A 23,655-nucleotide genomic window follows, 5' to 3' on the forward strand; every position below is an offset into this window, starting at 1 on the left:
TGTTCCCACTTTCTTGCCTGTCAATGACACATCAAGCATTCCCTTATTCTCCCCCACCCCACCCCATGTCATTTATGGTATTACTTATCTGGTGTACTCACCTGAAAGCTCAGCACATGTTACATCCCATCCACTCCCTTCAGAATCACTTCCATTCTTCATCATCTCTACCCATACTATTTCTACCAATCACCTCCTTTCTGTCTTCAGCCACTGCTCTCTCTCCTCTTTGATATATACTATTCTAAACGCCTCTCTTATCTACTATACTTCTCAGTACCCCCTCATCTCTACCATCATGCCCCATCTGTAGCCCCTTAAGATACTTCAATACCTCCCTCTCCACTGCTCATACACCTTGCACATTATCCCACTACATTCTACTCTGTCTTCCTTCCTGAGCCACTCCTATATCTCCCACCTTACTCCCCTACAAACTGGTGTTTCCCATCATATGTACCCATACCTTGCTCATCACTCACTGCATTAACCTCTACCTCCACCTGTTTACTTCCTTTCACATTCTTATGAAAGCATCCACTCTCTCAACCCATTACTCACTGTCTGTATCCTTTCTTATACTCCCCTTTCTTTCCCTTGCCCCATTAGCGTTTTCTCTAACACCTCATCACTACCTTCCTTTTGTTGCCTTCAGCCATGTATCTCCTCCACAGCAAGGTGCCTGTGCATGTCCCCCTATAAAACTTTAGCCTTTCAACACCTGGCATAAAACCACCCACATCCATCTTCCCCTCCCAAATACATCCCCTTAATAGTGAGAGGTTTTCCTTTCCTTTTTCCCTGTTTTTCGTCTGGAAAGTTACATGGCAACCTCACTAATGCCAGTGTAAAATGGCTGATATTAGGAAAGAAATTCAGCCTTAGAAACCATGTCTAGGATTCACTGGAGTTTGATACAAACATGCAGCTCACTGGTTCCTGTTAAATCTAAATAAAATAAATATTTCTCTAATAAACCAATCTCCTCTCACTCACTGCAACATTCACTAAAAAACAACAAAAACTCTTGTCTTGTGTTTTATGAATGCAATTGGAAGGACTTTCTTTCTAATTTTTCCATTTGTTATTTTGTAGAGCGTAAAAGAAGTTGGCAAACACAATGAGACATTGGCTGCACATTTGACAAGCAATCGTATAAAAAATCGCTTTGTCAACATCTTACCGTATGACTTCAGCAGAGTTAAATTGACAAAAGCTAGTGATGATGATGATGAAGGATCTGATTACATAAATGCTAATTATATTCCAGTAAGTGTGAATTTGTACCTAGTGTTCTTTAAACTATATATATAATGAACTTATTGTATACAGTGCTCAGGTGCACTACAACTCATCAAAAAAGGTAACCAAAACTGCATGACCAGAACATAGAATATGCACAGGAAGTGAACAGTGAATAAGTCTTTAAAAAAATAGGTGTGGCAGGAGGCATCAGGTGTACTGTTGGCAAATTTCTGGAAATATGGAAATTTTGAAGGATGTAGTGTCTCGACAGCTAACAACTTATACAGGTAGTTTATTCCATGCTTCAGCTATTCTGAGCGTGAAAAAATGGGCGCTGTATTGTGTTTTTGACTTTGTAAGCTAGTCCATGAGTGTTAGACATATGGAATTCAAAAAGGTGCCTGAGGTTGTTGTTGGAAAGATGATGGACAATCTTGTAGGTGTCTACCAAGTCAGTTACCAGATGTCAGAGCTTTAATGTGTCCACTCCCAAGGAAGCAAGACGTTTAGTGTATGGTAGATGCTTGAAGGCGAGTATTTGTCAGGTTGCAATTTCTGAACAGCTTCCAGGATAATGATATGCCAAGCAAGTTAGGGGTTCCAGATTGGTGATGCAAATTCTAACTGTGGACGTACCATAGTCATATACAGCTTTAAATAGATAGCTGGAGAGCAACTGACAGAGATCTTGCTGAGTGATGCTAGGATATCCTCAGCCTTCTTGACAATCCTAGAATGTCATTTGTCCAATGCAGATCGCTGTTGACAATGATACCTAGGTCACATTCACTAATAGACTTCTTAAGATTGGTGTTGTTTTCCTCCCAAAATGCCTGGTGGTGCACTTGTCCTTAGCCAGCTTGTGTTGCCAGTCAATAATCGATTGCTGCATTGTGGCCAGGTCTGATTGCAGGAAAGATCTATAGCATATAGGATCTGTTCTTTCTATCTCAAAGTGCAACTTGATGTCATCTACATATTTCAACACTATAACATTCTTCAAGTTGGCATCTATGTCATTAATATATGCAACAAACAGGTGTTCAAGAATGGATACACCAGATGTCATCTCTTAGGATGAAGAAGGATGTCTCAAAACCATGACTACCTCTTTTTGAATGAGAATGAAGGACTTCAACCTGTTAGGGAGATCATCTTTCACACCCATTGCTGAGAGTTTTTCCATGAGTTATTTGTGTGGCACAGAATTGAAGGCTTTAACAAAGTCAAGATAGATAACATCCACCTTTGAGCTGCCATCAGTGAGTCATTTACAATAAAGATGTTTTTGAATTCATTCTATTACATTACTATTGATATTCCCCATAGAGATTGAGTGAGAAGAATATTTGAGTAAATTTTGGGTTGTGTTTATATTATTCCTTACAGTTGATTTTGAATTCAAAATCTCTTGAGATGATTAATGCTGCACAGTATTGTGAATGAAGTTTATCAAATCTACCCTTCTCAGAAATTAGCCTAGTCAGAAGAGGCATGAGTATGTAAACAATCACAGTTTTGAGGAATGTTATGCAATAGGACATGAGACTCATTGGCTTCTGTATTCAGTTTACTATGACAATTCTGAGTTCAAATTTTATTGGTAGCTGCTGGTTTTTCATGAATAAAAGAATCAGAAATATAGTGCTTAAGTATTTCTTCAAGGCAAATATTATTTCCCAGAATGTTTGTGTTATAATTGTTTATAATTTGTTCATGTTTTAATATTGTAAGTGGATTTTTATTTGAATTTTCTAAATACTTTTTTTTCTCTAATGACACTAATTTAGGGATTCACTTCTCGCCGTGAATACATTGCAACACAAGGACCACTAAGTTCTACACGAGATGATTTTTGGCGTATGGTATGGGAACAAAATGTCCACAACATTGTGATGTTGGCTAACTGTATTGAGAAACATCGTGTAAGTGTTCCAGTTATCTTTAGTAGCATTCATTTTTTAATGTTTCCCAACTAAACTGGCATTATCCTGATCAACAAAATTTTAGAAAAGTGGCTTTATTCTGGCTTAGTATTTCTCATGCAGTCTGTTGCTGTTTCACTTAGAAAAGAGCATCAATGATATCTTGTCAAGCATAAAGCTGGATTGCATCCTATCTAGTGTAATTCTCTTCTTCATCAATTACACAGTAACGTTTATTGTAACTTTTAAACTTTCTTACCATTTTAATGCATTTGTAGTTACTTCTCTTTTTGTCTCCTTTTCAGCAATTGCTCATAGTTTTATGTAGGGTGCTACATTCTGTAGTTAGAGATAGAGAGCCATGCAAACAATGAAGTGCCTTCAGGAAGATGAGCATTAAGAACTTCAGAACTTGAAGACAAAATGCTGCTCAGCATTTTTCCCAGTGTGCTAACAATTCTGCCAGCTCAGTGCTTCACTAATTATTGATGCCCTGAACTAATTGCTATTCCTTATTACTGATTTGTTGGCATTGCTAACTTTATCTGGATGTGAATTTATATAAGAAAAAAATATATCATTTTTATTCTTTTTGTTTTTTGCAGGAAAAGTGTGATCATTATTGGCCAGATAATGATGAAACTAGATGTTATGGAAATATAAAAGTAGAGAAGTTGAACGAAACTATAACATCAGATTGGACAGTCACAGAGTTTCTAATGTCTAATGTAAGTAACTTATTCTTTAAATATATTTATGTGGACTGGTTGTTTATGATTAAATTATAATCTAATCATAAGATTTAATACTAAGGTATCTATAATTATAGATAACTTAGTATTAAACCAATTTGATTTATCTCAAAATCTTTGCTTGATTTATCCTATAATTACCTTGGCTGTTTTATTACATGTATAATAGTTGGAGCATCTCTCAAGACTTTTGTTTTCATTGACATTCTACCCCAAAATTATATGAGCCCTTTAGGAAACTAAAGAGAAACCAGTTCTTAATTGACATAAATAAAATGAAACTATCTATTCAAACATGTATATTAAGTAATTAGCAAGAGAATACCTCATTGTCTTCAAAGGAAGCTAAGTTTAACAGAGTTGTGTGGTATTATGATGAGGCACTACCATATCACCGTGACAACACTATAGGATACTTCACTATAACAACTAGTAACTGACCTAAAAATACCAGGAATAGAAATATAATTTCATATATCTTGTCATATAACATCAACGTAAATAAAAATACATGAGTGTGTAGCAAAAAGCTCACTGTTACTTACGAATTATTACACCAAACTGCTACAAATTTTCTTTTTTGTTTCAATATAATGTAAAAATGAGTTTCAGCTGCACACAATATATCCAATACTATCAAGCTGTAATACAAGAAAAGAAAAAGATTGTACACAGACCAAGTGTGTGTTTCCAAGCTAAATAATATTTGCCTATGGTCAGACATGGTTTTGCAGAAGATTGAAGAAGAATGACATTGCTTGTATGATAGTGATACATAAAATTATCATGTGATGTGACGGCAAAGAGTTACTAATACACACATACACTTCTCCCACACAAAATCTCCTGCCTATGTGTATACGCACGCACACACACATGATAGGTTTCTTTCAATTTCTTTCAATAAAATTATCTAATCTACTCCCAAGGTTTTGGTTGGCCCAAAGTGCCACATTAGGACTGAACCTATAACCACTTAGTTGGGAAGCAAACTTCTTAAACACAATGACATGCCTGCACTTATATATCACCATCATTGTTTTAACATTCACTTTTCTGAGTTTGCATAGGTCAGATGAAGTTTCTTGAAGCGGACTTTCTGTAGCCAGATGACCTTCCTGTGACCAACATTTACTTGTTTCCAATATTTAAATGCTATTGGGTGGTGAGCTGCTAGAATCATTAGCAAAAGGCAAAGTGACATTTCGTCCATCTTTATATCCCAAGGTCAGATTCTGCTAAGGTTGCCTTTTATCCTCTTGGGTTCAATAAAATAAAAGTACCAAATTAACACTGGGGTTCATGTAATCCCTCAAAATTGCTGGCCTTGTCCCTAAATTTATACACTATTATTTATAGCTTTATATACATGTTTTGAGTTTCAATGTTCCACAGAAATAGGGATGGTTGGATCCAAGAAACACTGGTTTGATATATTATATTGCTAAGAGATATCTCTTCTATAAATATATTATAAAAATCAATTATTATTATTATTATTATTATTATTAAGAAAATGGAGAGATTTAATTGATATCAAATTATATGTATATATATATGTATATATATACAACTTGTAAAACAAGGGCAAAATATAAAAAAAATTCCAATGCCAAATATGCTGAAAATAGACTTAAATCATCAATAACCATATAATTCATCACTATAGGCATGCGTCTCGAAACAAGCTGACAGAAATTTTTTCAAAATTCCGGCCCCGATTTCTGAGTTAATTCATAAAGAATTTTCTCATCGTCAGCGATAAATACGATAAGAAATAAATGAGATACTTACTTGCACCTATGGAAGAAGTAAACACTAAGTCATATGTACACTTAAGTACCCCAAATATATCCAAAATAGAAATTCTATAGCATACTTCGAGACACGTGTGATCGGACTGAAAATTCTCATATAGTAAGAGAGTCCGGAAGTGAATAGTATTAAATTTAAGTCTATTTTCGGCATATTTGACATTGGAATTTTTTTCTTTTGCCCTTGTTTTATAAGTTGTTTATAAATTTAACCTTTAAAGGTATTTTTTAATATGCTGGCCATTGATAAAATTTTTTCGAAAATTTTATCCTATATTAGATGTAAATATATATATATATGTATATATATATATATATATATAACACAAAGCAAGTTAGGAGTTATGGGTGTAACCCACTAAGGGATAGTATTTATCCAATATACTGTTGGTAAAGTACCCAGATTCTTAATACATCGATGTTTTTAATTGCAATGCAATTAACTTATTTATTGTATTAAATGGGTGAAGGTAAAGAAATATTTTTACTGTTAATTTATAATACAAATAAGTAAATGGAGAAACAAATTTTGTTTGTTCATCATCTTTCGGATACTAGAATGTTGAATTATTTATTCATTTAACAAAATGAGAACCTTAATAGCATACATATATATCTTATAATTCAATACATATAAGATAAGAATACAAATTATAAAAATCATAATATAAATTATTGAAATCATTAAAATCACTTCTTACAGCTGTTTCAGCCTATGGTTAAAAGTAGTTATTTTTATTTTTATTGCCTATAGTTGTCAATATATTGAGGTTGTAGGCATTTAAAAATAGGGTAATTATATATATAACCATAGGCCTCATCAGAGGTTATAAGGAACTTAAAAAATATTAATATTAGTACATGAAACAATACACATATTATTTAATATATATTAAAAAATATGAACAAATATCCATATATACATATACATACATAAGCAGATTGTATATACTTTTACATGTGTAAAAATACATAAATAAACACAATTAAACAATAGGTCCAAGTAAATATACCATCCATCATATACATATATATACATATACTGGAACATATAAACATGTCTATGCTTACGACCACATAAATAATAATCAATTATTAATATTATTATTAATAATTCATTCATTACTTTCTTGAGCAGGTAGAATGTAGCCATGTAATTAAACAAACATACTATCTTTTTTATACCAGATATCACTTAAAGTCATATACACATAAAATATAAACATTTCTGGTGGTAATTCAATTTTTTGTTGCCAAAAAAATCACAACATATTTCGAGGACTGTTAAGTTTTACTGGACTGCATGGACTGTTGTGCTCTACTCTGACTGACATTGCTACTCGAAAACAGGTTTGAGTATTATTAAAGTTATTGAAGATTCAATCTGTGTTATGTATTTCTTGAATGTGAACTTGAATATTAACAAAATGTTAAACAGTCATCAGTCATTTCACCTGAAAACTTAGCGCTATAAAGTTGGACTATCTTCCTGCGGCATGACATCTTTTACAGTTACACATTGTGACGTCACTGATGTGAAATCAAGCTGTATTCATGCGCGCTTCAACACGATGTGAAGAATTTAGTTATTGGGTTAATAAAATATGGTCGTTTATTCGTGTGTAATAAATAAAATACCAAACTCATTCCCTATGGATACCGTATTTATTACAACGAGTGGCTTGTAAACGTATCTAACTCGCTTTCGCTCGTTAGATACGTTTACAAGCCACTCTTTGTAATAAATACGGTATCCATAGGGAACTCGTTTGGTATTCTTTATATACTATACACATCCAAATATATATATATACATATATACTCATACATATATATACATACACATACATTTTTACAGCAATATATACAAATACATACAAAATTAAATCTTTATATAAGTTTAGGTCTACAATTAAACAAATAAACTAATTATGAGTAAAATAATTATATACCCAATATTTTTATTAAATAAGTAAATAAAAAGAAAACTTATCTATGTCTATACGCATATTCGTATAGACACATTACATTTCCATATGTACTATTGTTTGATAAACATATATATCCATATATAACCACACATAACATAAATTTCTACATACATACATATGCACATGCATATATAAATATACCCATACATTCACATGTATAAACTAGTACATATATATATATATATTATAATATATTCCACCACATATTAGTATAAATAAATACATATATGTATATATATTCTCTAAGAGCACTTATATACATACATTTACATACATATATATACTCTTTTACTCTTTTACTTGTTTCAGTCATTTGACTGCGGCCATGCTGGAGCACTGCCTTTAGTCGAGCAAATCGACCCCGGGACTTATTCTTTGTAAGCCCAGTACTTATTCTATTGGTCTCTTTTGCTGAACCGCTAAGTGATGGGGACGTAAACACACCAGCATCGGTTGTCAAGCAATGCTAGGGGGACAAACACAGACACACAAACATATACACACACACTTATATATATATACATATATACGACATGCTTCTTTCAGTTTCCGTCTACCAAATCCACTCACAAGGCATTGGTCGGCCTGGGGCTATAGCAGAAGACACTTGCTCAAGATGCCACGCAGTGGGACTGAACCCGGAACCATGTGGCTGGTTAGCTAGCTACTTACCACAAAGCCACTCCTGCACTACTCCATCCATACATATACAGCCACACACACACACACATATATATATATACACATATATCCACATACATATACATATATATACCTACATACATATATACACATACATATGCAAAAGTTACATACAAATATATATATGCAGACACATATTTACATATTATTCCATCCATACAGATACAGCCACACACATATATATATATAACAGCTGTAAGAAGTGATTTTAAGGATTTCAATAATTTATATTATAATTTGTATTCTTATCTTATATGTATTGAATTATAAGATATATATGTATGCTATTAAGGTTCTCATTTTGTTAAATGAATAAATAATTCAACATTTTGTATCTGAAAGATGATGAACAAACTAAATTTGTTTCTCCATTTTCTTATTTGTATTATATATATATATATTATATATATATATATATATATATATATATATATATATATATATGTTTGGCATGGTTGGCGTTATGAAGGGCATCCAGTTATAGAAACCATACCAATTCAAACTGGAGTCTGGTGCAGCCTTCCCGCCCACTCCATCATGAACAACAGATGTTAAATAATGATGATGATGATTATGTGTATATATACATATGTTTTCATTATCCTCATTTAATAGCCATTTTCCATGCTGACATGGAATATATATATATATATATATACACACACATGTATTTGTATGTATATATACATATACTGTGAAGTCTGGGCTTGAGGGGACTCTTTAGCCTTATCAAAGACATACCAGCCTCAACAGTCTTGGTGCCACGTAAAGATGTCCTCACTATACTAAAATGATATGTGTTTGGAAGGGCTTCCAGCCAAAAAATCAAGCCACAGATTAAACTTACTAGTGAGATGTACTCCTTAACTCATTTGAAAGAGCAGCAGTGCCAGCTTGGAAAGCAAACATAAAATGACAGTATTGGCATAAACATAGATGTGTATTGGTACATTCTTTTTATTCTAACCTCTTGCAGCTAGACCGTGTAACCAGACATTTACATCATTTTCACTTCACGTCATGGCCAGACTTTGGCGTTCCAAGCAACCCTCAATCAATTATTACATTTGTCAGGCTTGTGCGTAATAAATTGCAAAACATTGGGCCTCTTGTGATACACTGCAGGTGAGAATTATGCTTTTACATTTTGATTAGTTATGAAACATACCTTAGGAAAATTTTTTTCTAATCAGTGTATTTGTTTTCTGAAGTGTTTTTGATTTATAAACTCAATATATTGCTTTTTCTTCTAACTTTTAATATTTTAATTGTTTCATTGAATTGTCTTAGATTTTATCTTTCACTTGTTTCATTCAGTGGACTGCAGCCATCATGGGACATCACCATAAAGTCAAACAAATCGAACTTAGTGTTTTTCTTTTTAAAATCTGGTACTTATATTATCAGCCTCTTTTACAGAACCACTAAGATATGAGTAATTAAACTAACACTGGTAGTCAAATAATGGAGTAACAGACAGAAACACAAAGATACGTGCATATGTACATCAGGAATCTTTCAGTGTCTGTTTACCACATTCACTTACAATGCTTTGGTTGGTCTGGGCCTACAATAAACGACACTTGTTCATGTTGCTACACAGTGTAAAACCATGTGGTTAAGAAGCAAACTTCTTACCATACAACTATGCTGTATGTTTTTGGTGCTGCTTTTAGCTCCTGGTCATCCCTGATCGACTGTTGTTAGTAAAGTATTTCAGCCATGTTCATTCTAGCTTTTTTTTTTTATTTTTCTTCCATGCTTAGTGTACTTCAGAATATACTATACAATGTGTCCTTCATTTTTGAAGACAACAGAATGTGATTTTGAGGTAGAAAGGAGAGATTTGGCTGCTATCTCTGGCAGATCAGAGAATTATTCTGGTTCTTAGATTTTGTTGTTCTTTCTGTTTGTTGTTGTATGTGTTTATGTTTTAGTTTTCATTCATTTAATTTTAAGTCATTCAAGTTAGATGAAAATGTTTGAGGTTTAACTGCTGGTTATCTTGATATGGAACTAGTATTGTGGATTGGGCAAAAAAGGAACTTTCAGAAACTTGACTGAAAAACTAGAAAGCTGTTGGCTGAGCTCTCCATCAGTTATGACAATGAGTATTCTAGTTGATTTGATCATTGAAACAGACTGCTTGGGAAATTAGCATGCAAATGGCTGAGCAATACCACAGACACACACACCCTTAACTTAGTTCTCGAGGAGATTCAGCATGATTATGTATAGTGCCCATCATCTGAAAGTTGATGTTAGCTGGTTGTAGTTAAACTGAGAATAGGATAGATGAGGCTTAATTGCTGTGGAAGAGTGTGTACAGATGGAAAGAAAAAAGCCTACTAGATTATTTACAGAACAGCACAGAGAAGTTACTAAAGGCAGTGAATAAAGAACAGGTGATCAATTGTGGAATAGGAGAAAAGGACAAGAATGATGAGAAACTTTTGGATAGTCAGTTTTGGTAAGCCACTGAGGATGTATGTGGAACAAAATCCTGAGTTTGGTTGGAAAAAGGGTAATTGAAAGAAGAAACAGAGAACCTTATTATACAACAGCTCAAGATTAAGTGTTACAAACAACTTGAGAAAATAAGTGTATAGAGAGAAGTGTTATCAAAATGTAGAGTATGGGGAATTCAGGATGAAACAATGGCACACATTGTTGCAGAATGTCCCAATTTGATTCATAGGGAATATAAGAAATGGAGGTGTGACTAAGTTGTGAAAGTTTTATACTGGAAGCTTTGTCAGAAATGGAGGTTTGAAGCTGGAAGTACTTGGTATAATCATTGGGTTAAAAGAGTGCTTGAGCTCATGAGATGCAAAATTTTATAGGATTTTCCAATTCAAACATATAACAGGATAGAGAATAATGATCCAGATATAACAATAATAGACAAGGAAAAGAGAATTTTCTTTCTGATTAACCCATCATGTCCATTTCTATATTTAAGAGATGAGGAATTATGTACATTATTTACATTTGTCAGATATTTGTCCTCATCTTGTTTGTTGTTAACACAATGTTTCTATCAGGTAGTACTGGTTAGCAGCTGCTAACCCCAAGATCCCGAGTTTGATTCCAGGTAGTAATCTGAATAATAATAATAATAATAATAATAATAACAACAACAACATAGAAAACTACCTTAAGAATGAGAACCCAGGTTCAAAATTTCCCCAAGACACCTGATGAAAGCTGGAGGGTATATCAGCTGAAACATTGTGTTAATAAACAAGATGAGGACAAATATCCGTCAAATGTAAATTATGTCAATTTGATTCCAGAATTGTGAATAAAGATGATGAAAAGTTAAGAAAATACAATCCTTAAAATTTGAGATTGTGAGAATTTGGAATATGAAGCCTGTAAATGGTTGTGCCTGTGATAAGTGGTGCACTAGGAACTGTGAATAATGATACAGACAAATGGTTGAAGTAAATTAGAATGGAATGTACTGTTGAGCATTTACAGAAAGTTTGTCTCTCAGGAACAAGAGAGATCATCAGAAGGGTTTTAAGTACTTAAGGGGTTATTGAAATCATGTGAATATCTAAGGTTACAGGTAGTAACCTGCTACTGACATAAATTCTACCAGGATATAAAACCAATACTGAGTCAATAATAATAGAAATTATAATAATGGTTTCTGACTTAGAATAAGGTCAGTAGATTAAGATACGGTTTAGTTGATACCATCAACCTAAGTACTTGATGGTACTTTATTTTATTGACCCCAAAAGGATGAAATACAAAGTTGACCTCACTAAGATATCAGAAAAGAATGTAAAGTGAACGAAGAAATGTTGCAAATCATTTTCTTAATATTCTAAAGTTTCTACCAATCTACCATCCTGCATTTCTGATTTAGGCCCAAGGCCAACAGTTTTAAAGGAGAGCAGGTTAGTTGCTATTATCAACTTTACAGATACATTTTTTTAGGCAAAGTTGACTTTGGTGAAATTTGAACTCCAAATGTAAAAAGTCAGAACAAATACCACAAAGTATTTTTTCCAATGCTCTAACAATTGTGCCATCCCATTGCTATTTATAAGGTTTCTGATTAAGACCAGCAATTTAAGGTAGAGGTTGGTCAATGCAACGCCCAATAACTAACAAAACAAACTGATATAGACACCTCCAGGAAGAGTCTTCACTCTCCCACAAAAATAAGAACACAATGTTACACACACCAGAAACACAGAGATGTGGTGTAGTAGAATCTCACATGAAATTACTAAAGAAAAAAAAATAGCAATTTTGTAATTGAATTGTAATTCACTTTTTCTGTTGTTTAAATTTTTTCTGTTGCCAGTGCTGGAGTAGGTCGAACTGGAACATTCATTTCTGTAGATCGCAGTTTGCAAGACTTGGAAAAGAATAATGAAGTTGATGTTTTGAGAGTTGTTCATGAAATGAGGCAGCACCGTTCCTTTATGGTGCAAACAGAAGTATGATGATTTGTTTCTTTGTTTTATTCAAATTTATTGCTATGTTTATTCATTTATTTAGTTTGTATTCCAATTTTTCCAAATTTAATAAAAAAAGACAGCAACACCACTATCTACTGTACCATCACTTTGTTTCTCTTGTCATACTGCTGCTCCAGCACTATATCTATTACATAACTCTTTTCTCAGTCAAGTCACTGTTTTCTCCATCATTCTTTAACTTTCCTTCATCCATCTACTTTAGTTCTTCTGTCAGCACTCTCTTTTTCTTGTCATGTTACCTTAAATCAGTGATTCTCAACCATTTTTTTCCTATGAACCCCTTTGATTTCTATTTTCCTCAGGTGGAATTTCCTTGTCATTTGATGTTTGACTTAGTATTTAAACTGACCTCTCACACCTACCCTACAATGTCATTCTAAAAATAAACTGTCATATTAAAATCTTGAAGCTATAAGATAATGCATGATTAATTCAAAACAATGTGAATAAATAAAAATTACATTTAACAGAGTTATATTTTTATAATTAAATATCATTAGGAATTGTATTAAAAAATTGTTAAAATTTTTTGTGTATTGTATGTAAAACCAATTTACTGCACATAAATTTTAATGACAAAATCTTATATGGCTCCTGTTTGAGAACCACTGCCTTGAATGAAAAGAAATACTCTAGAGTATTGAGGATTCTTTAGTCTTGCAGAACACAAGGCAATGTTAACATTACTGGTGTCATGATAAAGTACACCCAGTACACTGAGTAAAATGGTTAGCAAATGAGCAGAGAAAGTATAAGGTTGAGGTTGTTTAGTCTATCTGAATACATGATGACCTTTCTAGTATTGATGCTGTGATAAAATATCTCTACAGCACTAGTGAAGGCATATGGCCTAGTGGTAAGGGTGTTTCACTTATGAGCACAAAATCATTGTTTCAATTCCTGGACTGGGCAGTGTGTTGTACTCTTGAACAAAATACTTCCTTTGACACTGCTCTGCGATCACTTCAACAGCTGATGTGTGACACACTGTGCATCTGTACAGGTAATATCAATTTGTTGATGGGAATGAGCTAATGTACAACACAAACAATTTATCTCTGTAAACAAATCATCTGTGCAGATTATCCAGCAAGAAGTTGTAGAACCCTCATCTGTCATTAACAATAGAAGTCTCCACCACATTTTGTCAAGTGGAAGGCACACAGCAATAGAAGCCATATCAGAAATAGAATGTATGAGATATGATTCTCTAAACTGTCTACATAAACATATCAAATTCTTTCCCAAATAAATTTTCACTTCATTTTAGAAGCTCCAAGGAAGCTATAAGAAGATGAACATGCACTCAGTGCACTTGTAGGTTAGTGTTAGGAAGAGCACCCAACTGCAGAAACCTTGCCAAAGCAAACATTGATGCTCAATGCAGTTCACTGGCTTGCCAGCTCCTGTCAAATCATTCAGCCCACACAAGCAGAAAAAATACATTAAATGATGATGATTATAGTATATGAACTTGTACCTGTATGAGAAGTCATTATCTTTGCCTGAAAGATGAAATAGCCAATTAGATAAGATTTGAATTCCTCCAAGTGGATAGCGTAGTATTGTCTCTTGGGCAATATACTTAATTGTACTTTCCTATGTCTTTATTCCTGATTAATTCCTAATAAGTCATTATTTTTGATATTGTATATTTTTACTCTGTTTAGGAACAGTACATATATATCCACCGCTGTATACTATATGCAATACAAGGAGATAACAAAGATATCTATGAAAATGAAACTTACATGAATGAAAATATATATGAAAATACGAATGCAGGCCATGTAAATAAAGCATTTTTGTATGGTAAGTAGGCACTTTTTTCTATTTGCTGATTTCCTTTTCTCATATCATGTCATTTGATGTGATTCTTTGCTTTAAATAAATTTATTATTTTAAGACTGAACTCTACAAATTAAAAATGAAATTAAACATTTATGATTAAAAAAAGCTAATGTTATTTTGTTTATAAAAAAAATGTGAAAAGTGTTTTAGGTTAAATCTATTTGTATCCTTTCTATTCATTCAAATTGTAAAGGAAGTACATGAGAATATCTGAGAATACATTATTTTGATTTTCATGAAACACTTTATATGGATCATAAATTATCTGATTTTCGTTTCTAAGTTAATTGAAATACTTTAAGAAAAGTTTGAAATGCAGGAATTAGATCGAAATAATTGGAAATTAATACAAGACATGTTATTGTCAATGAACCCAGAAAAAGCTGTATTTAAAATTCATCTGGGGTGAAATTAGAATATTATTTGTTCACAATGCAACAAGGTTTTTCATACAAGATAATTTAGAATTCTTGGCAATCTGATTCCATATCTTCAGGTATTTAAATTGAGAGCATAAATTAAATCTCAAACTAACATGCCAGCCACTTTATATAACAATCCTTTATGTTCCAATTCATGGATTTGTCTGTAAAATTGTTGGCTAGATTAAAGTCTCATAAAGCACAGACATTAGATTTAAAAACAAAAAACAAAATAAAACACAAAAAGTGCTGCTAGACCCTCATACTTTGAAATGAACAGCAGAATCCATTATATTATATGCATACATGTATTAGTTGTTTCCAATCCAATTTGTTAATACCTGAGATATTTTTAATAACAATTTTCATATTGTGTGTATATATGTATTGTGATGTTGTGGTTTCTTAAGGAGTGCTTTGTTTTGCTATTTTCTGCTTTTACTTGGATATAAATCAATGGAATGAGCAGTCAATGCTGGTGCCATAGACTTCAGTTGCAATTTTGCTTTGCTAGCTACTTACTAACTATATTAGTAACCATTTCAAATTCACAAGTGCTGTGAGCCTTCATTATGTTTACTACACAGTAATATTTCAGATTTTGTCAATTTAAAACTTATAAAACCTATGGAAGTGAAATGGATTTGGACATAGATTTTTTTGTTGACTTGAAAGAGTTCACAGAACTATATTATAGTATTCTAAAGATCAGTAAGTGGTGGAACATCAGAAAAATAAAAGACTTTGCAGTGTTTGATTATGCTTTGGACAATTTTATCAACTTCATCCTCCCACAAAATGTATGGTGTTGTGTTAAAAATTGATATCATCTTAGCAGCATTTTAGGCCCCTGGGCAAATCATTGCACTAGAACCTATAATATTTATTACCTGATAGCATGTCACAGCATACTTTGATCATGATCGTGCTACTAGACCTGTGAGGTTCCTGGGCAACTGCTCATGTCTTAAGATTATAACTTTTTCAAGTTAAACACATTACAAATAGCAAAATTATTTGTGTTCATTAATTAAATATTTTATATTTTATTAATTACAATGAGGTTTGTTGAATTGAAATGTAGACTGTTCAGTTCATCTCAAAATGGAGAAGATTATCATCATTTTGGTATTATTTCACTAGTTTAAAACGGATATTTTTATTTTAATGAACCTTTCCGTTAATTTTTGCATCTGTTTTTCCATGATAGCGTGGGTTAGACAAATATATTATTGAAACCTTGTTTTACATACCCTTTCTGTCTGTAACTTTATGTGTTTTTTAAGTAGATAGGAGAAAATTCAGAGGATGATTTTTACAGAAGAAATTACAACAGCATCACTATTTATAGCTTGTGATTTTCTGAGAAGCAGAAATGTAAATAAATGTACAAATACATCCATGCATACATACAGTTTATTTACCGTAAAAATATTAGGTAATAGAAATATACAGCATGTAGCAATTGAAACTTCATCTTGAAATATTATTTTAAGAGTAATTCTGAAATACTGAAAACAGCTAAAAAGAAAAAACGAAACAGTGTAAATAGAAGTGAGGACATATGAGGCATTGTTGTATTATCATTTCAGTTACATGCTGGTTACTAGAGTGGTGAGTTCTTTTGATAAAAACAGTTACCCTTTACTGATGATGTTCAGGTTGGATACATCTATATTTTAGTGACATCTATGTTTAGAGTTTTTGTCAATCTTTTAGCTAAATGTTAAATTCCTCAGAATATGTAGTCATGCACTGTTTCAATTGTTGCTGATGTTGATGTTTATTTACATCCAGATCAGTCCTAACAATAATGCATTGCAGCTTCAGGTATGATGTATCTATGACTGCTTTATCTGTTTTGTCTTTTCCAACATGGTGTAGTTTTAAGAGAGGTTTGGCTGCTATTCGTAACAGGTCTAGTCACTATATAGAGAATGCAGATTGCATCAGCATTTTTTGATGGTGCTACTTTTGAATGACAAATGTGAGACATCTGTTAAAATTTTAAAAAATGTATCTGATAGACATTCCCAAGACTGAATTGGTCGTGCAATGGTTGTAATTTCCTCAGACCACCTCAGAATTTCTTGTCATTCAGGTCCCTCCCAGAAGTAATACTCTACTCCATGAATGATAATCCAAATTGTCAGTATGGTATAAAAGCACTGAATTTTACAAATTATGCCTTCACTGTGTTGGTTGAGAAAAAGGCCTTACCATATATAAGGAAAAATCCTGACCAAAACTATCCCTTAAATATCTCCTCAGTTATGCAAAACTTGGAACCATGAGTAGTCCATTATAAACAGCAAAGCTTCTATATGGTTCAGTTCCACATTATTAGGATGTTATTAGAAAATGTAGGTCAAAATTGGTTGCACATATACAGCCAAAATTAAGAGTATTTGAGTACAACAATATCAATGTGAATTATGGTACTCAATATCAATTATGGTACTCAAGCAATACCAGTCAAACAACTGAGTTTTTTTTTTAAACTTCAGACATAGCTTCTTTATCTTCTTTTACTTGTCTTAGTCATTGGACTGCAGCCATGCTAGGGCACTACCTTTTCAAGTTTGATACTTATTCTAGTGCTTTTTTTTTGTTCGTTTTTATGTGCCAAACTGCTAAATTACAGGATGTAAACAAACCAAATTTGGTTGTCAGATGGTGTGGTGGAGTGACAAACACAAAGATGCATGCAACAGCCTTCCACTCAGTTTCTGTACACCAAATTCACTCACAAGGATTATTATGGCTCCTGGGAGCCATAATAAAAAACACTCACCCAAGATGCTATGCAGTGGGACTGAACCCAAAACTACACAGCTGCAAAGCAAGCTTTTTAATGATACAGCCACAGAATGAATGTTTCAAATGTTAAAGAGAAAGAGTGAGAAGTAGTGGTTCTAATAAAAGTCATATGTAGAAGTTTGGGTTATAAAAAAGAAAGCAGCTAATTGAGAAGTTAAAATAAGCTATACCTGCTAATACATTATTAGGTGCCAGAAACTGCAAAAGGAATTTTGGAAGGCCAGCATTTAGTGTTAAGTCTGATTGATGAATACTAATTGCAAGTGGTGTAGCACAACACATAAATGGGACTCCTGAGATTTATGTTTGTTTTAAACCACAAGATGTTCAGTTTGTGTATGACTTTATTTGAAAACAGTAAGTTAAATGCCAGCAGAAAAGTCCTTTTTACTCAAATATGCTAATCAGTGACTGGATCTAAAAGCTAGAATTATAAAACCATCTGTTGAATTATAACATTAAAATGCATGAGGCAGTAGAGCACAAAGAACTTTGCTTCATCTACGGAAGAAATGTTGAAATAAATGCGGAAGTAATTAATATGGTGAGCACTATAACATTCATTAATTGCAATTATATCTATCAAGGATAGACATGGTAGTGCTTGACTAAACCAAAGGCAAGGGTAATAACTCATAATTACAAAAGCTGGTTGTGTCTGTTGGTAATTAAATGTAGTTATCAAGTTGTATCTAAATCATAAGGAGCAAATAATTTCTTGTGGAGTATATTATTGTTTTATTATTTAACATACATTTTTTTTTTACTGGTCATGGTATGCTTTTATCTGCTTTTGATTAATAACACAATTAGAACTCGCATTCAAAGTGACATTCATAAACTTCACATAGATATTAGTTCACAATTTCTGCTTTACTTGTTACTAACTGTAGTAACTCACTTACGTCTACAGTTGCTGGGAGCCATCATAATTTTGGAAAACTAATTTTGGAAAGGTATTGGTGTCTTATATTTAAAAGAACATTTTAGTTTTTCCTTTGTGTCTTAATTCTAGGTCCTTTTTTCCATGCTGGTATATCGTGGAAAGATCTGCAGATTCAGACATTTGCAGGTGTTCTTGGAGCAGGTATTTCACAACTGGATGCTTTCCCCAAAGCCAACACTAGTAGGATTAGACTTTATTTTCCAGATAGTTAGACTGAGGCAAGTAGAGAGTCATCTACCTCATCCAAAGAAATGTTATTTGGTTGTTGTGTATATAAAATAGTGGTATATTTTGTTCCAGCCAGTTGATATAAGGCTGTCAATGAATTAATAATAAATTAAAGATGAATAGGCAGGTATGGAGTTAAGAAGTGTGAGATTATAAAAAACTTATGTGCTGTTTGGCAGAATATTGTTCTATGTGGCGTTCAATTATAAATAATTAAAAATACACATTAAGTACAGGACATAACCAGCGAGTGAAAAATACGTAAACACACGGGAGATAAGTACAGGACAAATACAAAAAAAATACACAATAAGTACAGGATATCACCAATGAGTGGAAAATACGTAAATATATAGAGATAAGTACAGGACAAAATACCAAAGAAAGTGTAAATCCTCCTCAGTTGTCGATTGTTTATTACTACCTGTTTCAAGCTTTCACCGATGCTCAAAACAGATTGTAATAAACAGTTGACAACAGAGGAGGAGTTAGACTTCTTTTGGTATTTTGTCCTGTACTTATCTCTGTGTGTTTACATATTTTTCACTCATTGGTGATATCCTGTATTAATGTGTATTTTTTGGGTATTCGTCCTGTACTTATCTCTCATGTGTTTACATATGGTAATGTCCTGTACTTAATGTGTATTTTTAATTATATATATATATATATATATATAATGCATATTTGTTCCCTCTTGTTTAGAATAAATTATGAATTAAATATGTGTATTTGTAAATGCCTGTCTGTAGATGGGTGCATCTGCACATAATGATTAGTCAATATTAGAACTGATTTTGATTAATGAAAAGCTCCATAATCTTTTAATCAAGCTCTTTTGTTTTTGTTTTTTTTTTAATAAGTTAGTCAGGAGGTGTAGGGCAATCCCCTTTTTCAGACCATCCTGTGTAGTGAGATTGATGAAAGTGTTGGTATTCAACTTTTCTGTAGATCAAAGTTTCTGTAGATCAAATTTTCTGACAGAAATGTGGGCAAAGAAAACATTCTATAAGTTTACAGTTCTGGAGAGGAAGGTTTGGGTGAAGTGTGGGAGAAAGGAGGAGGATAGATTGGAGAGGATGTAGCTGAAAGAAGAGGCACAGGAAAGAAACTGCGCATCTGTCAGCTACTGGTTGAAGTATGGTGATGAGTAAATCTTTGTCAATCAGTGGAATGTCCTTTTGGATATGAGATGTCTATGCAAAGCAGAATCAACAGCACAAGCTGTACCATGTCAAAGACATGAGTTTGTCCGTGAGAAATCTATGAATGTAATTAGTCCTAGGTAATTAAGTGATATTAGCTTTGAATTTATAGAGTATTGAAGATATATTTTAATTTTTTCGACGTATCTGTGTGGTTTGGTTGTTGTTAAGTTCATGTAAGTTGTTAGTGCCGAAGCTCAGAATGTGTAGAAGGTGCATAATAATGATGGTGTACTAGGTCACATTAATTATTATGACTTTGTGTGGACAATTTTTGTAATTAGATGGATACACAAATGGATAAGACTAGAGTGGTGTCATGGATGTAGGAAAATATTTGATTAGAAATGATAAGCTTTTTAGTAATATAATGGAAGAAGATTATGAGGAAATGCAAATAAATTTCTAAAGAGCTCTGAAACAGTTATGAATAAACATGGCAATTCATGTTAATAGATGGAAGTATTATCTTTAATGTATAACTGAACACACCAAGAAATTTGCTTCTAGAACCATGAGTGTATAATGTAGTATGCTAAGCAATCTGTAACCTGTTGGTATGGTTTTCATCATCATTATCATTTAACATCTGTTTTCCATGCTGGCATGGGTTGGAGAGTGCTGCATCAGGCTCCAGTCTGATTTGAGATGGTTTCTTCAGCTGAACGCATTTCCTAACATCAACCACTTTACAGAGTGTGCTTGGTGCTTTTACGTGGCACCGCACGAGCGCTTATACATAGCACTGGCACAAATGCTTTTTACATGACACCGGTACAGGACTCTCACAGTCCAATCTTCTTTACCAGAGTGAACAGCCTTAACTTATCTACTGTGGAGTATGGATTTTCTCAGCAGAAGTGTTAAGGTCATTTCCCCTGGTGAAGAAGATTGGCCTGTGAGAGTCCTGTGCTGGTGCCACGTAAAAAGTACTCATGCTGGTACCACATAAAAGCACTTGTGCAGTGCCACATAAAAGCACCCAGCACACTCTGTAAAGTGATTTTCTGAAATTTTATTTGTGATAAAAATGCAGTAAATATTCTAAGTTTTGCAGATTGTATTTCATATTTCTCTCCTCCCACTCTCTCATACTCATACTATTTCTATGTTTCTGCAAAAATTATTTAAGTGAATGCTTCTCCAGGGGTGGTGGTCATTAGGTGTTTCGCGTCTTTCAACATCAGACACTCTTACCTAGGTGACCCAGCCAAATTTATAGTTATAGTTATAGCTTGACATGCAGATGAAGAAAATTTATTTTGGTGTAGGAAATGGCTTGCAAACCATTAAAATGGATGCTGTGGGTGAAATAGGTACTTTTAAAGTGAATATACTGTTGACAAATCATCACTTTATAGCAATAATAATAATAATAATAATGATAATAATGATGATAATAATAATAATAATAATAATAATAATAATAATCACCTCATGGAGGCAATGTGGAAGATGCTGGTGTCACATAACTAGCACCCATGCCAGTGACATGTAAAAAGCACCTTTCATGTGTTGAGCCTCATGGAGGCAATGACAAATGACTGAGACCTTTAGCAATGTGCTGTGCTTGAGTAGAAGACCCATCAAGCCAAGTGAAACCATAGTCATGTCAGATACTGGTGTCATGCAACTGGCACCCATGCTGGTGGAACATAAAAGCACTCATTACATTCTTGGAGTGATTAGTGTTAGAAAGGGTATCTAGCTGTAGAAACCATACAAAAATCAAACTGGAGTCTGGTGCAGCCCCTCTGCTTACCAGCCCTGGTCAAACCATCCAACCCATGTCAGCATGGACAATGGACATTAAATGATGATGATGATGAAAAATAACAAAGTTATTATATACAGTGCTCAGATGCACTACAACTCATCAGAAAGAGTAGCCAAAAGTGCATGAACAGTACTTAAAATATTCACAGGAAATGAATGAATCATTAGAAAAAAAGGGATGTGGTAGGGGGAGATCAGGTATATTGTTGGGGAATTTCAGGAAGCATGGAAGTTTTGAAGGATGAAGTGTCCCAATAGCTAAACAATTGATGTAAGTAGTTTATTCCATTCTTCAACAATTCTGTGTAAAAAAATGTTTCTGAAATTGGATAGTAGGAGAGAAAAAAAAATATAACTGTAATTGAGAAGAACCGAGAATGTATGCATTGATTTGGGCAAAGCCATTTTCACATCCTCATAGTCTAATTGCCAAGGTTGCAACTACGCATCAAGTATCCTTGATCAGATTAAACTTAAAACTTTTCTGTATGTCAAAAGTTTTATTCATTATCCAGCAATGCAACAGTTTTTGGTAAGCAGAATTGATTTTTACGATTCTGTAAATGATAATAATAATAATAATAATAATATTTTATAAACTTATAAGCAATCACCATGCAATGACTAAAGAAAATAGTCTAATATTAGGACATATAAACGTTCAACAGAAAAACGTAGGTTTCCCACGTGCATGGGAATCCTACTTTTTTCTATCAAGGGCTTATATGCACCAATATTAGACTATTTTCTTTAGTCATTGCACAGTGATTGCTTATAAGCTTTAAGCTTATAAAATATTAATACTCACATATATATATATATATATATATATATATATATATATATATAAGAAAGGAATACGAATACTAAGAGGAATGACTGTAAAAGATGCCTCATATCATACCAGCTTCACTATACATTTATTTGTCTCTGCCTAATATCACAACTCACTATTCTTAACTCCTTTAACAATGAAGTGTTACATATGATATAACCCATTTTTATCTAATCTTTTAATATTCATTAGAAATTAAGATGTAATATATTTTGTTAATAACTAAATATTTTTGATCATGTTTGTGTGTGTGTGTGTGTGTGTGTGAGACCCCTCCCTTTCCCCATTTATAATCATCCTGATTTGTAAATACAAATTCATGTAATAAAACAACTGCTTTAACACACAATTTCGTGTGCACTGTCATTTCTTTAGCCTTGATTGCTCCTAGTTTACATAAACTAATACGCAACCATAGTATAAACAAAATTTAACAGCACCAGAAATGAAAATATTAACATCAATTAGGAAGAGAAAAATTTTAAACTAAAATTTTATTTTGCATACAGTTTATTAGCAGTGACTTTGTTTTTACTTTAGTCACTTTCCTAACCACACTGTATTCCGAAAATCTATTGGTACTCAGAAATTCCTACTTGTAATAAATTTTTAAAAAATAAGATAAAATAAATGACATTTTT

At 32.9% G+C, this 23,655-nt stretch overlaps 1 protein-coding gene across 1 annotated transcript in view; it reads left to right on the forward strand.

Moving 5' to 3' along the window:
- LOC115232522 (receptor-type tyrosine-protein phosphatase H-like) overlaps positions 1-19,471 on the forward strand; it is a 135,979-nt gene extending 116,508 nt beyond the window's left edge. Inside the window, exons 24-30 of the mRNA XM_036514901.1 lie at positions 1,096-1,269; positions 3,036-3,170; positions 3,776-3,898; positions 9,406-9,554; positions 12,754-12,889; positions 14,602-14,743; positions 19,040-19,471. Of these exons, the coding sequence (XP_036370794.1) occupies positions 1,096-1,269; positions 3,036-3,170; positions 3,776-3,898; positions 9,406-9,554; positions 12,754-12,889; positions 14,602-14,743; positions 19,040-19,182 (1,002 nt within the window). The 3' untranslated portion in view covers positions 19,183-19,471. The remainder of the gene's footprint in view (positions 1-1,095; positions 1,270-3,035; positions 3,171-3,775; positions 3,899-9,405; positions 9,555-12,753; positions 12,890-14,601; positions 14,744-19,039) is intronic.
- Positions 19,472-23,655: the final 4,184 nt, after the last annotated feature.

Source organism: Octopus sinensis, linkage group LG2 (assembly GCF_006345805.1).
Source record: "Octopus sinensis linkage group LG2, ASM634580v1, whole genome shotgun sequence".
NCBI lineage: Eukaryota > Metazoa > Mollusca > Cephalopoda > Octopoda > Octopodidae > Octopus > Octopus sinensis.